Source organism: Prionailurus viverrinus, chromosome B2 (genome assembly GCF_022837055.1).
Source record: "Prionailurus viverrinus isolate Anna chromosome B2, UM_Priviv_1.0, whole genome shotgun sequence".
Classification (NCBI taxonomy): Eukaryota; Metazoa; Chordata; class Mammalia; order Carnivora; family Felidae; genus Prionailurus; species Prionailurus viverrinus.
This window is the reverse complement of record NC_062565.1, coordinates 17606276-17621524: the sequence shown is the minus strand read 5'-3', so window position 1 is coordinate 17621524 and position 15249 is coordinate 17606276. Positions and strand designations below refer to the sequence as shown.

Below are 15249 nucleotides of genomic sequence, written 5' to 3'. Positions count from 1 at the left end.
GAGAGTATCATGTGGAGAGAGGCACTTGCCTTACTTGAGATAAAGTCCCGAAAGATAGGACTAAAAAAGGTGATCTGGAAAGATGAGATTAGAGGATAAGGAGCCAGCTAGGTAGAAAGTGGTGGTGGTGGTGGTGGGGGGGGGGGGGGGGAGCGGTCCAGCTTCTTGTGCAAAGGCCCTGAGGCAAGGCACAATTTTATTTTTTAGGACTTAATAGGGAAGTCAGGCAGAAGTTGACAGATTAAAAAAAGAGAAAAGTTGATCGACCAAATCATGCAGAGCCCTAGAGACCAAGGCAAAGGGTTTGGATTTATACTGAGCACAGAGAAGCCAGGTGGAGTTTTAAGCAGGCAGAAGTCTAAGTTTCTGAGTCTGAGAATCTGACTGTAAATCTCAGCTGAGGGATCTCGTGCAAGTTCTTAAGCTCTCCCAGCCTTGCTGCTACCCCCAGATAAGGAATCTGTCCTCTCCGGGTGGTGGTAAGGATTAAATGGGAACATCTGCAGAACACTCAACACAGCTGGCACAAAAAGGTTCACTTGTAAATGTGCTGTTGGCACGTTTAATTTCAAATGCTAGCTTTCCATTTGCCAGTAGTGAGAATAAGTGGAATTTGGGGCTGTATGCACTAAACTGCTTCCTTATTAAAATAATATTGTAGGGGCACCTGGGTGGCTCAGTCGGTTAAGCGTCTGGCTTTGGCTCAGGTCACGATCTCACAGTTTGCGGGTTCGAGCCCCGCGTTGGGCTCTGTGCTGATGGCTCAGAGCCTGGAGCCTGCTTCAGATTCTGTGTCTCCCTCTCTCTCTCTGCTCCTCCCCTGCTTACACTCTGTCTCTCTCTCAAAAATAAGTAGACATTTAAAAAAATTAAAATGATCTTGTATATTGGTAATTTAGCATGTAGGATTGGACTGAACTGAATGAAAAAATCCTATCTTTATAGTACAGACATTTAAGGAAGTGTCTCTTCAAATATATGTATTTAGAAGTATATCTTCCTAATGTTCAGGCAGAAGAAGAAGTGCATTCATTATGACAATTTGCATCCTTAGTCGACTTCCATCTGTAATTGTTGAGTTCATTTTCTTGTATTCTGATCATTTAGGTTGCTTTTAATAGGTTTGAATTTTTTAGTGTTTTAGAATTTCTAACATGACTGAGGATAAAGTCTCTTCTGCAGATACCTGTACTTAAGTATAATTCTCCTTAAGTCAGTGGCTCTCAGAGTTAGCATGCATGAAGGCTTCTACCCTAGAGTTTCTGATTACTAGTAAGTCCCCAGGTGAAGCCCATGCTGCTGGTGGTCCGGGAACCACATTTTGCAAACTGCTATCTTAAACCGGCAAACTCAACCATTGGCTCAATGATTTACTGTTCAGGAAATAACGATCTATATTTGCCCTCTAATTTTCACACTGAATTACTATTGATAATGCTAGAAATGTTGCTATGAAATGTTCTTGGGGGAGGGAATAATTTGCAAACTATCAACTCTCCAGCTTCAGTCGCTTATTATTGATGCCTTCCATGGTAAAGGATTTCAGAAAATAAAAGACTATTTTCAAGAGGGAGCAAGCCACAGTCCTCAAAAATACAATCATCTTGTATTCTACCATCTTCATAGGTCAATAACTAAGGCAAGTAAGTTGTTTTGTGGGTGGAACAACAATGTGTAGTTATTTGTAAGGCTTCCCCCCCCCCCCCATTGAGCTATAATTGACGCACATTATGTAAGTCTAAGCTGTATGGTACAATGACTGGGCTTGTTGTGGTAATCATTTTATAATGCATGTAACATCCGTCATCTCCTGTAGATACAAAATAGATAATATTTCCTTGTGATGAGGGGCACCTGGCTGGCTCAGTCAGAAAAGGGGTTGTCAGTTCTAGCCCCACGTTGGGTGGCGAGATAACTTAAGTAAAATTTAAAAATCTCCTTGTGATGAGGCCGCTTAGGATCTATTCCCTTAACTTGCATTGTAAGGCTTTATCTTTGTGTGGTCTAATACCCAGGAACTGGATAAAAAGGAATTTCAGTATGTTTCGCTGTTGCTGAAATGTATTCAGCGATTCTGCATTGATGGTGTCAAAGAAGATGAGCCTTTGCTAATTCAGCAGGGACTGATCCCAAAGATAAGTGTCCTGTTTTGATCTTGTGTGGCTTTGGGTAATTTAAACGGGTGTGAAATCCGTTATCTAGTTTGGTGTTTTCTGTTCCTTTGAAATCAAATTTGAGCCGAAATTGATAATGTGCGTACTGCCTGTATCCATCAAAAATTCTGCATAGGTTTCCTGATGTATGTGCTGGGCAGGGCACTTGGGGAGTGTGCAGGAATGAGTCGGTCATACTCTCTACTCCCCTTGACAAGCCAGTTGCTGTAATAACATGTTTAAATTGGTGAACTGAACTTGGAAATACAGGATGAGCAGGGAGTAAGCTATTCTCCATCCCCCCCAACCCCCCACCAAAGGCTCTATAACTATTTTAATAGAATTAGTAACCACATTGGACCCGGATAAAGGATCAAATACTTCCCCTCGCCATAGCCCACTTTTCCAACTTCAGAGATCTCAGTTGAGTCTGAAAACACAAAGAGCAAACACATTTTTTTGTTCGTTCTAAGTCCTGCAGTTGTGAAATTTTATCCTGGTTCTTAGGGGTTAACCAGCGGGTACTATTATGAGTGCCTTTATATTATTATGTTGCTGGAAGCAACACAGACTAGGAAATCTCTTGGTGCCTCTCCCTTTTATGAGATGAGATTCTGCAGCTGTTAGATGTTCCATTTGTTGGTGAGGAGGGAAGGGAAGGTAGAGCGGCAAGAGGGTGATCTGGCTGGCTCTAAAATCTTTGATTTTTTTTTTTTTTTTCTCCCACCCCCTGGACTCTAGTACCTGAAGTTTATTAAAGCCAGATTGGCTCAGGGAGATTGCTCTGTTTTGTTTTTGTTTTTGTTTTTTTCTTTACTGTAAATTCCTCTCTGTGGGAAGGAATAAAGATCTCTTGGTGGAGACCAAGTAAAGACCAGGCTTTCCTTAATTCCTCTCAGGGACTTTAAAAGAGCTTACAGGGCGGGGGTAGATCTAAGGATTATGCTTAGGCAAATTGTATATATTTCATTTTGCATGTAGTGCTACCTAATTCCTTCCTACACTTACCAGTGCAGATAACAGGAAATGGGGAAAAGGAGGTAAAACTTGAAAGGAAATGGAGCAGGATGTCTCACGGGTAACTTGGAACCACGGGCCGATGGTTTTCTTTGGGGGGGGGGGGTGGGGCGTGCGGAGGCAGGGGGATGAGTTAAGAACTATCCCAACCTGAATTTCCTATTTAGATTTTAAAATACCCTTCCAAGATTTAAAGAGTCCAATCAAATAAGTCTCCACTGGAGTTTTTGCAATCCGAATTCCAGTGGAATATGGAAATTTCTAATTGGTGATGGAAATTTCTGAGCCGTAACTTAGACACATTCTAAAGCATGTTTTGTTTCATGTAGGTGTTGGTCAAGGAAAATACATTGGTATGATCAGAGGGGCTGGGATACTAGATTCTGTACTTCTAAAGCCAATTATGTTTGCAGGTCAGCACAAAATATACTGGGAAGTTATTTCTCTAGAATAAGAATTTCCCATGGAAAGGAACATGTTTAGTCCTGTACCCTAGGATCCAGGAGGATTAAGCAACTTGTTCTATACCGTGTGCATAATGAATACTAGCTATTACCTCTGTAAATAACCATTTTGTCTCGTGTTTCTGGTAATCACACAACTGTGGGGGAAACTGGTGAATCTGTTAGACCATGTATGATCATGGCACATAATGGGTCCAGAGAGTGACTTCTGGTAGCAAGTCTCAATCAAATACTGTGGCTTTTCCCTCACATCTCTTTACCTGTACTCAGTGTATTTTGTGGGCTTGGGAGGGGGATACGATTTGGGTTGGTAAGTGGAGTGGTGACAAAAATGCACTTAAAAGCATAAAATTCTGCCTATGAATATAGGAAGGGGGAAATGTGGCATTAGCGGTGAATTTCATTGTATAGAGGGACACTTTTCAGGCTATCAGAGAAAAGTTTGCCCCAGCAGGTGGACGATTCAGTTTAATGCAAATCTTTGCTTGGTGTGAGATAAAAGGAGCATCGCTGGGAGCACAGCAGTGGCCCTCCAACCTTGCTGTACGTTAGAATCACCTGGAAAGCTTTAACGCGCACTGTCTGTGTCCCACCACCAGCAAGTCTGATTTCCTGGGTCTGTGAGGGGCCCCAGGCATCAGGGTGTTTCAAAGCCTCCCAGGTTTTCCTAATGTGCGGTCAAGGTTGGGACCTGATTGCTATGTCCATGGTCCCCAGCTGGGGGTGCTTTGGGTTCTTGGCTGCCAAGTGGACGAAGTTTCCAAGGCCTCACTCCTGTAAGCGTTTTTCATCACAAACTCCTCCTACTCCACGTTCAGTTGCGGATTTCAAACTATGCCCACAGGATTTTGTTGTTGTTCTTTTTTCTAAGCAAAAATAAAAGTGGTCCAAAGATGGCCTTCGCTTTTTTGAATCAATGTTGTAGGAGTGTATCTTAAATCCTACCAATCCTAGCCGCTTAATATGAACTTGCATATACGTTCCTGTAGAAAAACAAATCTCCAATTGGCTGGACGCTTTTGACAAAAGAAAGGCTTGAGGCATAGTTACTGTATTAACGTACTTCTCTAGCATGTTCCGAATTCTGCGCCTCCTTTGATAGTACGTTTTCTACAGCTTTCAAGACAAGAATTGCTCCTGTGTGGGGAGGCTCATTTATCTCTTAATCTTTAATCACTAGCCCCCCGCCTATGACTTCCTGGCATCCCTCTTGGCCAAATCTCCAACTCTTGCTGGTATCTGAGAGCTTCTTAGTGCCACACTGTAACAATAGGTCTTCATTCTGGAGAGTTCTAGACGGAGGTCTTAGAGCCAGGTCGAATCAAAATGTCCTAGAAAAACCTTAAACTATTTTGCTCTAGTTCTTACTGGAATTATGAGACGGTATTGAATAAAGCCTAGAAGTTTGAGTCTTAGAAGGTTGAAACTGTGTTTCTTCTCTTGTGTACATGGTTTCCTGGTTTGAAAGAACAATAGAATTTCTGACCATGGCAGATCCAGTGTCTGACCCATCCCTGATTAATGTGATAGAAGACTTCTTTGACACAGCCTTGGTAAGGATGGGGGTGGATTCGTCACTGAACAGATACCATTGGTAATTTGCAGGAATCTTCAAGTTATTTATAACACTTGTCTTTTCTTAGATGTGGGTTTTACCAAGACTCCTATCTAGTATTTAGAATATTATATGAAATTGGGGCACCTGGGTGGCTCAGTTGGTGAAGCATCCGACCTCAGCTCAGGTCACAATCTCACACTCCATGAGTTTGAGCCCCGTGTCGGGCTCTGTGCTGACTGCTCAGAGCCTGGAGCCTGCTTCGGATTCTGTGTCTCCCTCTCTTTGACCCTCCCCCGTTCATGCTCTGCCTCTCTCTGTCTCAAAAATAAACATTAAAAAAAATATTATATGAAATAGAAACTATGTAACCAATGCTATGGAAGAAAAATTATTTATTTTCATATATACATTATTCACCTGTTTAAAGATGATATGCTGATTTTAATAGTGCCTGAAGGTCAAATAGGATTTCTCTAAACTTTAAAACAATTTTTTTAATGTTTTATTCATTTTCTAAGAGAGAGAGAACAGGGGAGGGGCAGAAAGAGAGAGAGACACACACACAGAATCCGAAGCAGGCTCCATGGCCCAGAGCCTGATGTGGGGCTCAAACTCAGGAACCATGAGATCATGACCTGAACTATCGTTAGACATTTAACTGACTGAGCCACCCAGGCACCCCGGATTTCTCTAAACTTTTAAGTTTATTTATTTTGAGAGAGTGCGAGCACACAAGTGGGGGAGGGGCAGAGGGAGAGGGAGGTGACAGAGGATCTGAAGCAGGCTCTGCACTGACAGCGGAGACCCTGATGCGGGGCTTGGGCTCGTGAACCGTGAGATCATAATCACGGAGCCGAAATCAACAGTCGGACACTTAACCCACTGAGCCATCCAGGCACCCCTAAACTTTTTTTCTACTGGATTTAAAGTCAAGTCCAGGGGTGCCTGGGTGGCGCAGTCGGTTAAGTGTCCGACTTCAGCCAAGTCACGATCTCACGGTCCGTGAGTTCGAGCCCCGTGTCAGGCTCGGGGCTGATGGCTCAGAGCCTGGAGCCTGTTTCCGATTCTGTGTCTCCCTCTCTCTCTGCCCCTCCCCCGTTCAAGCTCTGTCTCTCTCTGTCCCAAAAATAAAATAAAACGTTGAAAAAAAAAATTTAAAAAAAAATAAAAAAATAAAGTCAAGTCCCGCCTGTTAGAGAAATATCAGCATTAATGGATTAAAGTTATAGTTGATAATGCTTCTGAAACATAATATAAGGCTTTTCTTTTTTTACTAGGTTATTTCCAGAAGTAGTAGTAAAGGTAAGTATATTATTTGCCACTGATTGACTATCTTTCATTAGTAAAATATTCTGGCATACAGTAAATAAATATTTGCCTAAATGACCTATAAAAGTACAATAGGTTTAAGTACATGGATGTATTGACCATCTAATGGTAGCCATATTGCAATGCAGAGATTTTGTTGTAAAGTATGTCTCTGCCTTTTATTTAGTTTTAAATATTGTAAATTCCTATTTTTAGTAGAAATACAGCTGACATAATTTCAGGTGTACAACATAGTGATTTGACAGTCACGTACCTTATTTGATGCTCTCTGTGATGAGTATAGTCTCTCTGGCGTCCTACACCATTATTGTAATGTTATTGAGGATCTCCTCCAGACCAAGAAGGTACTCTAAGACCAAAAAACAAAGCAAACCACTCCATCCTGTTTACATAGTTTTAATCAGAGTAACTTACCAGGGGGGACTGGGCGGACAAACGATCCCTGAGCTATGTGGCTATTATCCGCCAAGTCCGGACCTTAATCCCCAGCTTCTATAGGGTGAGGGGCATGGTGGTGTGGTCACAGGGTGGTTATCTGAAGTGGGGTCTTCTGTGCGCCACTTCAGGGAAGGTCAGAGAAAGACTTCCTGCATTCTGGTCAGGTCACGGGGCACGTTAATCTCCTCGGGGCACGTTAATCTCCTCAGGGCATGCAACACGTAGCCTTGAGCGAGGTCATGGTGTAGATGTGGACAAGATGGAGGCCAGAGATGGAATTAGCGTTGTCAGCACTCTTACAAAGCTGTGCTTGTGACTCTCTGTCACTTGTAACTGGGAGTTTGTAACTCTCAATCCCCTTTATTTTGTCTGCCTCCCCAATTCACCTTCCCAACTCCCCTCCCTTCTGGCGACCACCCATTTATTCTTTGTACTTAAGAGTCTTTTTGCTTGTTTGTTTCTTCATTTGTTTGTTTGTTTTTTAGATTCCACATAGAAGTGAAATCCTACAGTACTTGTCTTTCTCTGACTTATTTCACTTAACATAATATGCTCTAGATCCATCCATGTTGTTGTAAATGGCAAGATCTCCTTTTTAGATGAGTAATATTCCATAGTGTATATCATACCCTTTTTATCCATTCATCTACTGTTGGACACTTAAGTTGCTTCCTGATCTTGGCTCTTATAAATAAACATAGAGGTGCGTGTATCTTTTCAAATTAGTGTTCTAATTTTTTTTTTTTTTTTTGAGTAAAGACCTAGTAGTGAAATTACTGGACCATACGGTATTCCTATTTTTAGGTTTTTTTTTGAGGAATCTTCATACTGTTTTCCACACTGGTTTCTCCAATTTACATTTTCACCAATCGTACACAAGGGTTCCCTTCTCTCCACATCCCCAGGAACATCCACATTGGATATTCTTGCCTCCTTGGGTGTAGATTGACTAGATAAGCATGGGTTTATCCTGCGTTTTCTCTTCTGTTCCATTGCTCTATGTATCCGTTTCTTGGGCTTGTACCACACAGCTTTGATTACTGTAGCTTTGTGATATAGTTTGAAACCTGGAAGCATGATGCCTCCATCTTTGTTCTTCTTTCTCAAGATTGCTTTGGCTGTTTGGGGTCTTTCTTTGGTCCCATACAAATTTTAAGACTATTTTTTTCTAGTTCTGTGAAAAATACCACTGGTATTTTGATAGGAATTGCATTGAAGTTTTAGATCACTTTGCATAGTATGAACATTTTAACAATATTTTTTCAGTTATATCTTTCTACTTATTTGTGTCTTCAGTTTTTTTCATTTATGTCTTAGTTTTCAGAGTACAGGTCTATCGCCTTAGTTAAATTAATTCCTAGGTATTTAAAAAATGGAAATTATAAATAGGATTGTTTTCTCAATTTGTGTTTTCTTCTAGTTCATTATTAGTGTGTAGGAACAAATTTCTATATATTGACTTTTTTTTTTAGCCTGAAAATTTACAAATTCATTTTTTCTAATATGTTTTCTGATTTCCAGTTTCTTTCTGCCTTTTATTAAAAAAGTAATTCCAGGGGCGCCTGGGTGGCTCAGTCAGTTGAGCATCTGACTTTGGCTCAGGTCATGATCTCGCAGTTTGTGAGTTGGAGCCCCACGTCGGGCTCTGTGCTGACGGCTCAGAGCCTGGAGTCTGCTTTGGATTCTGTGTCTCCCTCTCCCTCTGCCCCTCCCCTGCTCATGCTCTGACTCTGTCTTTCAATAATAAATAAACGTTAAAAAAAATTTTTTTAAGTAATTCCAGTATAGTTAACATACAGCGTTATATTAGTTTCAATAGATTAGTACAATATAGTGATTCAACAATTTTATACATGACTTAGTGTTCATCATAAGTGTGCCCCTACTCCACTTATTTCACCCATTCCCCACCCACCTCCTCTCTGGTATCCATCTGCTTGTTCTCTACAGTTACCAGTTCATTATTTGGGTTTGTCTTTTCCCCCCTTGTTTGTTTCTTAAATTCCACATAGGAGTGAGGTCATCCGGTATTTGTCTTTCTCTGACTTATTTTGCTTAGCATTATGCTCTGTAGATCCATCCATGTTGTTGCAAATGGTAAGACTTCTTTCTTATGGCTGAGTAATAGTCTACTGTATATATGCCATGTCTTTATCCATTCATCTATTGATGGACACTTGGGCTATTTCTATTAAGTGGTTATTGTAAATAATGCTACTGTAAACATAGGGGTGTATATATCCTTTCAAATTAGTTGTTTTTTTGGATTCTTTGGGTAAATACCTAGGTAGTGTGATTACTGGATCATAGGGTAGTTCTATTTTTAATTTTTTGAGGAATCTCCATACTGTGTTCCACAGTGAGTACACCAGTCCGTATTCACCAATAGGGCAAGAGAGTTCCTTTTTCTCCACATCCTTACCAACACTTGTCTCTTGTGTTTAGCCATTCTGACAGGTGTGAGGTGATAGCATATTATGGTGCTGATTTGCATTTCCCTGATGAGTGATGTTGAGCGTCTTTTCATGTGTCGGTTGGCCATCTGTATGTTGTCTTAGGAGAAATGTCTGTTCATGTCTTCCTACTTTTTTAATTGAATTATTTCTTTGGTGTTCAAATTTTCCATATATTTTAGACACTAACCCTTCTTGGGGATAGGTCATTTACAAGTGTCTTCTCCCATTCAGTAGGTTCTCTTATAGTTTCATTGGTTGTTTCCTTCACTGTGCAGAACCTTTTTATTCTGATGGAAGTGCCAGCTGTTTATTTTTGCTTTTATTTCCCTTGCCTCAGAAGATCTGTTTAGAAAAATGTTATGGCTGACATCAGAGACCTTACCACCTGTGCTCTCTCTCTTCTAGGGTTTTAATGGTTTCAGGTCTCACATTTAGGTCTTGAGTCCATTGAGTTTATTTTTGTATGTGGTGAAAGTGGTCCAGTTTCATTCTTTTGCATATGGCTGTCCAGTTTTCCCAATACCATTTGTTACTAGACTGTCTTTTTCCCATTGCATGTTCTTATCTCCTTTGTCAAAGATTAAATAACTTTATAATCATGGATTTGTTTCTATGTTTTCTGTGGATCTATAGGTCTATTTTTGTGCCAGTACCATACTGATTTGTTTACTACAGCTTTGTAGTATAACTTGAAAACTGGGATTGTGATACATCCAGCTTTTCCTTTTTCAAGATTGCTTTAGCTATTTGGGGTCTTCTGTGGTTACCTACACATTTTAGGATTGTTCTAGTTCTGTGAGAAATGCTGTAGATATTTTGATAGGGATTGCATTAAATGTTTAGATAGCTTTGGGGATACTATGGACATTTAAAAAATGTTCTTCAAATCCATGAACATGGACTATCTTTTCATTTGTGTCATCTTCAATTTTTTTCGTTGGTGTTCAGAGTACAGGTCTTTTACCTCTTAGGAATAAATTTAACCAATTTTGTTTGGTACAATTGTCGACAGGATTGTTTTCTTTGTTCCTTTTTGTCACCTCATTATGAGTATATAGAAATGCAATGTATTTCTGTATGCTGACTTTTGTATCCTGTGACTTTACTGAATTCATTTATCCATTCTAGTTTTTTGGTGGAGTCTTTAGGGGGTTTTCCAATATATAGATAGCATCATGTCATCTGCAAATAGAGTTTTAGTTCTTCCTTACCAGTCTGGATGCGTTTTATTTCTTTATGCTGTCTGATTGCTGTGGCTAGGACTTCCAATACTATGTTGAATAAAAGTGGTGAGAGTGGACTTCCTTGTCTTGTTTCTGACTTTTAGGGAAAAAGCTCTCAGTTTTCCCCATTGAGTGGGATCAGTGTATCCCAGGAATAAATCTTACTTGATCAGGGTGAATGATTTTTTTTTTTTTTTAAGTATCCTTGGATTCTGTTTGCTAGTATTTTGAAGATTTTTGTGTCTGTGTTCATCAGTGCTACTGGCCTGTAGTTCACCTTGTTGTTTGTTTATCGTTGTCTGGTTTTGGTGTCAGGGTAATGTTGACCTCTGAGGATGAATTTGGAAGTTTTCCTTCCTCTTCTAATTTTTGGAATAGTTTGAGAAGAATAGGTATTAACTATCCCTTAAATGCTTGGTAGATTCCCCTGTGAGGCCATCTGGGCCTGGAATTTTGTTTGTTGGGAATTGTTTGATCACTGATTCAATTTCCTTGCTGGTAATAGTCTGTTAAGTTTTCTATTTCTTCCTGATTCAGTTTTGAAAGTTATGTTTCTAGGAATCGATCCATTTCTTCCAGGTAGTTCAATTTGTTGGCATATTATTTTCCATAATTTCTTATAATCATTTGTATTTTTGTGGTATTCTTTCATTTGTGATTTTATTTAGGTCCTTTTATTTGGATGAGTCTAGCTAGAGATTTATCAATTTTGTTCTTTTCGAAGAACGAGATCCTGGTTTCAATCTGTTCTATTGGTTTTTTTTTTTTTTTTATTTGTTTTGGTTTGTTTCAGTTTGTTTTATTTCTGCTCTGATCTTTACTATTTCCTTCCTTCTACTGGTTCTTGGTGTTTTTATTTTCCCCTAGCTCTGTCATTTGTTTGAGACTCTTCTTCTTGAGGTAGGCCTGTATTGCTAGAAACTTCCCTCTTAGGGGTGCCTGGGTGGCGCAGTCGGTTAAGTGTCCGACTTCAGCCAGGTCACGATCTCACGGTCCGTGAGTTCGAGCCCCGCGTCAGGCTCTGGGCTGATGGCTCAGAGCCTGGAGCCTGTTTCCCATTCTGTGTCTCCCTCTCTCTCTGCCCCTCCCCCATTCATGCTCTGTCTCTCTCTGTCCCAAAAATAAATAAACGTTGAAAAAAAAAATTCTTAAAAAAGAAACTTCCCTCTTAGAAGAGCTTTTGCTGCATCCCAAAGATTTTGGACCATTGTGTTCACTTTCCTTTGTCTTTTATTTCTTCTTTAATTTATTGACCCATTCATTGTTGAGTAGCACGTTATTTAACTTCCATGTATTCTCTTTCCAGATTTTTTTGTGGCTGATTTCTAGTTTCATAGTGTTGTGTTCAGAAAAGATGCATGGTATGATTTCAGTCTCTTTTGTATTTGTCGTTTTGTGGCCTAATATGTGATCTATTCTGGAGTATGTTCCATGTGTACTTGAAAAGAATGTGTATTCCATTTTAGGACAGAATATTCTGAATATATATATCCGTTAAGTCCATCTAGTCCAGTGTGTCATTCAAAGCTACTCTTTCCTTGTTAATTTTCTGTTTTGATGATCTGTCCATTGATGTAAGTGGGGCATTAAGTCCCCTACTATTGCATTACTATTGATTCTTTTATGTTTTCTATGGATTGTTTTATGTATTTGGGTGCTTCTATGTTGAATATATAAATATTTACAATTGTTATAAAGGAGACCATCCAACAAGGAGACAAGATTATAAGGTGTCCTTCTTTGTCTCTTGTTATAGTCTTTGTTTTAAAGTCTATCTTTTCCTTTTTTTTTTTTTTTAATTTTTTTTTCAACGTTTTTAATTTATTTTTGGGACAGAGAGAGACAGAGCATGAACAGGGGAGGGGCAGAGAGAGAGGGAGACACAGAATCGGAAACAGGCTCCAGGCTCTGAGCCATCAGCCCAGAGCCCGACGCGGGACTCGAACTCACGGACCGCGAGATCGTGACCTGGCTGAAGTCGGACACTTAACCGACTGCGCCACCCAGGCGCCCCTAAAGTCTATCTTTTCCTATACAAGTGTCGGCACCCTGGCTTTCTTTTCACATCCATTTGCATTATAAATGTTTCTCCATCCCCTCACTTTCAATCTGCAGGTGTCTTTAGGTCTGAAATGAGTCTCTTGTAGACCGCATATAGATGGGTCTTGTTTTTGTTTTTGTCTTTTTTCCATTCTATCACCCTGTGCCTTTTCATTGGAGTGTGTTGTCCATTTACATTCGAAGTAATTGATAGGTATGTATTTATTGCCATTTTGTTACTTTATGGTGTTTTTTGTAGTTTTCCTGTGTTCCTTTCTTCTGTTCTCACAATTAGTTGGCTTTCTTTAGTGATACACTTAGGCCAAAATAAAGAGAAAGGAATCTATTTCTAGTTTTTGACTTGTGGTTTCCATTAGTTTTGTGTATAACATCTTCATCATATAGTGGTCTATTTTAAGTTGCTGGTTGTTCAATTTTGAACCCATTCTTTATTCCTCTTCCTGCAACCCATGTTTTAGTTATGAGTCCTACTTTACATCCTTTTATTTTAGAAGTCCCTTGACTGATTTTTACAGATACACTTATCTTTACTGTTTTTCTGTTTCCTCCTTTTATTACTCCTAGTCTTTGCTTTCTATTCAGAGTCCCCTTTATCATTTCTTGTAGGGAAGATTTAGTGGTCATTAACTCCTTTAACTTTTGTTTGGGCAAACTCTTTATCTCTCTTTCTATTCTGAATGCTAGCCTTGCTGGGTAGAGTATTGTTGGCTGCAAATTTTATCCTTCAGCACTTTGAATATATCCTACCACTCTTTTCTGGCCTGCAAAATTTCTGCTGAAAGATCAGCTTATAGCCTTATGGGTTTTTTTTTTTTTTTTTTAATATGTAACTTTTCACTTGTTGCTTTTAAAATTCTCTTGATCATTACTTTTTTTTTTTTTTGCCATTTTGATTATTGTAGGTCTTGGTGTAAATCTCCTCGGGTTAATTTTCTTGGGAGCTCTCTGTGCCTTCTGGATCTGTTTCCTGCCCCAGATTGGGGAAATTTTCAGCTATTGTTTCTTCAAATAGGTTTTCTGCCCCCTTTCCTCTCTTTTCCTTCTGGGATTCCTATAATATGAATGTTAATGTTTGATGGAGTTGCTGAGTTCCCTCAATCTGTCTATTCTCATTTTGCATAACTTTCTCACCTGCTCTGCTTGACTACTCTCCATTGCTCTGTCCTCCAGCTCACTAATTCACTCCCCTCCTTTCTCTAGCCTGCTGTTTATTCCATCTAGTGTATTTTCAATTTCATTTATTGTGTTCATCTCTGATTGGTTCTTTATCTCTTTGTTAAGGGCCTCCCTGATGTCCTCCATTCTTAAGTACATGGAGTATCTTTATGATGGCAACTTTAAATTCTCTATCAGGCATATTATTTATATTCATTTTGCTTACGTCTCTTGCTGTGGTTTTTCCTGTTCTTTCATTTGGAACATTCCTTGGTCCCCTCATTTTGTCCAATTCTGTGTCTGTTTCTCTGTGTTAGGAAAGTCCGCTATGTCTTCTGATCTTGAAAGTAATGGCCTTGTGAAGAAAAGGTCCTGTATTGCCTTGCAGTGCAGTGCCCCCTGTTTACCAGAACCTGATGCTTCAGGGATTGTCACTGTATGTGTTGTGTGTGGCCTGCTGTTGTGTCCTGTCTACTTTTTCCTTCGGTACAGTTATCTGCAGAGGCTCTCTTTGTTGTGGGCGGTGTTTGGTACCCCGCCAGGATGGGTCCTGCAGTTTTGACCAGGTGTGTGCCAAATTATTTATGAAATGAGACTGGCAGCTGCTGCTGGGACTTGGGTGGCCTGGGCAGATCCACAAAGTGTGCAAAGTGGGCAGGGTGTGCAATTTTAACAAGGTGTGCCTCCAGCTTCTGCTGGGCTCCCCACCACCACCACCAGGACCAAGGCCCCACAAAACATTTAGGTTGGGAGTCGTGGTGTTGGCAAGGTTTGTGCCAATCTTTTGTGGGAGGGGACCTGCAGCATTGGGACTGAGGCAAGCCTGGCAGGGGGCAGGGTGTGGTGTAAGCAAGTTAGGTAGTGAATGCTGGTGCTGTGCTGGTTCCTTCAGGTAGCTGTGTGTTTATTCTGGGGGGGGGAGGTGGGAGTGGAGGAGGAAGATGGTGCCTTCCAGCTCCTTTGTGCCTGGAGAGACCCTCATCAACCCCTGCCATTCCAGGACATGCTCCAAAATATATAAACTACTCTTTCCCGTATTTCTCAGGAGTTTTTCAAACTGCTACTTCTATGCTATAACTCCGTGGACTGTTTGTACTGTCTCTTTAAGGGTGGAGACTCAGCTTTCTAGGGCCTTCCAGGCTCTCCCAGAACAGAGTCCACTGGTTTTTATAACTCCAGGCTTTAAGTCCCACTGGTCATAAGGCTCACAAAGTTTATCCCCTTTGCTCCCAAAGCCAGTTGTTATGGGGACTTGTCTTCCTGGTGTGGGATCCCTAGCAGGACAGTATGTTTCTCTCTCCTCTCTACTTCTGGCCCCCCGCCCCAATGTGGATGGCTGTGATCTGTTTTGTTTCCCACTGCTTCTTTGCCCTTCCCACCCTCTTCAGTAAGGCC

At 40.5% G+C, this 15249-nt stretch overlaps 1 protein-coding gene across 1 annotated transcript in view; it reads left to right on the top strand.

Moving 5' to 3' along the window:
- SYCP2L (synaptonemal complex protein 2 like) overlaps positions 1 to 15249 on the top strand; it is a 115214-nt gene that overhangs the window by 2440 nt on the left and 97525 nt on the right. Inside the window, exons 3-6 of the mRNA XM_047859581.1 lie at positions 1502 to 1639; positions 2016 to 2135; positions 5083 to 5187; positions 6470 to 6494. Coding sequence (XP_047715537.1) covers positions 1502 to 1639; positions 2016 to 2135; positions 5083 to 5187; positions 6470 to 6494 — 388 coding nt within the window. The remainder of the gene's footprint in view (positions 1 to 1501; positions 1640 to 2015; positions 2136 to 5082; positions 5188 to 6469; positions 6495 to 15249) is intronic.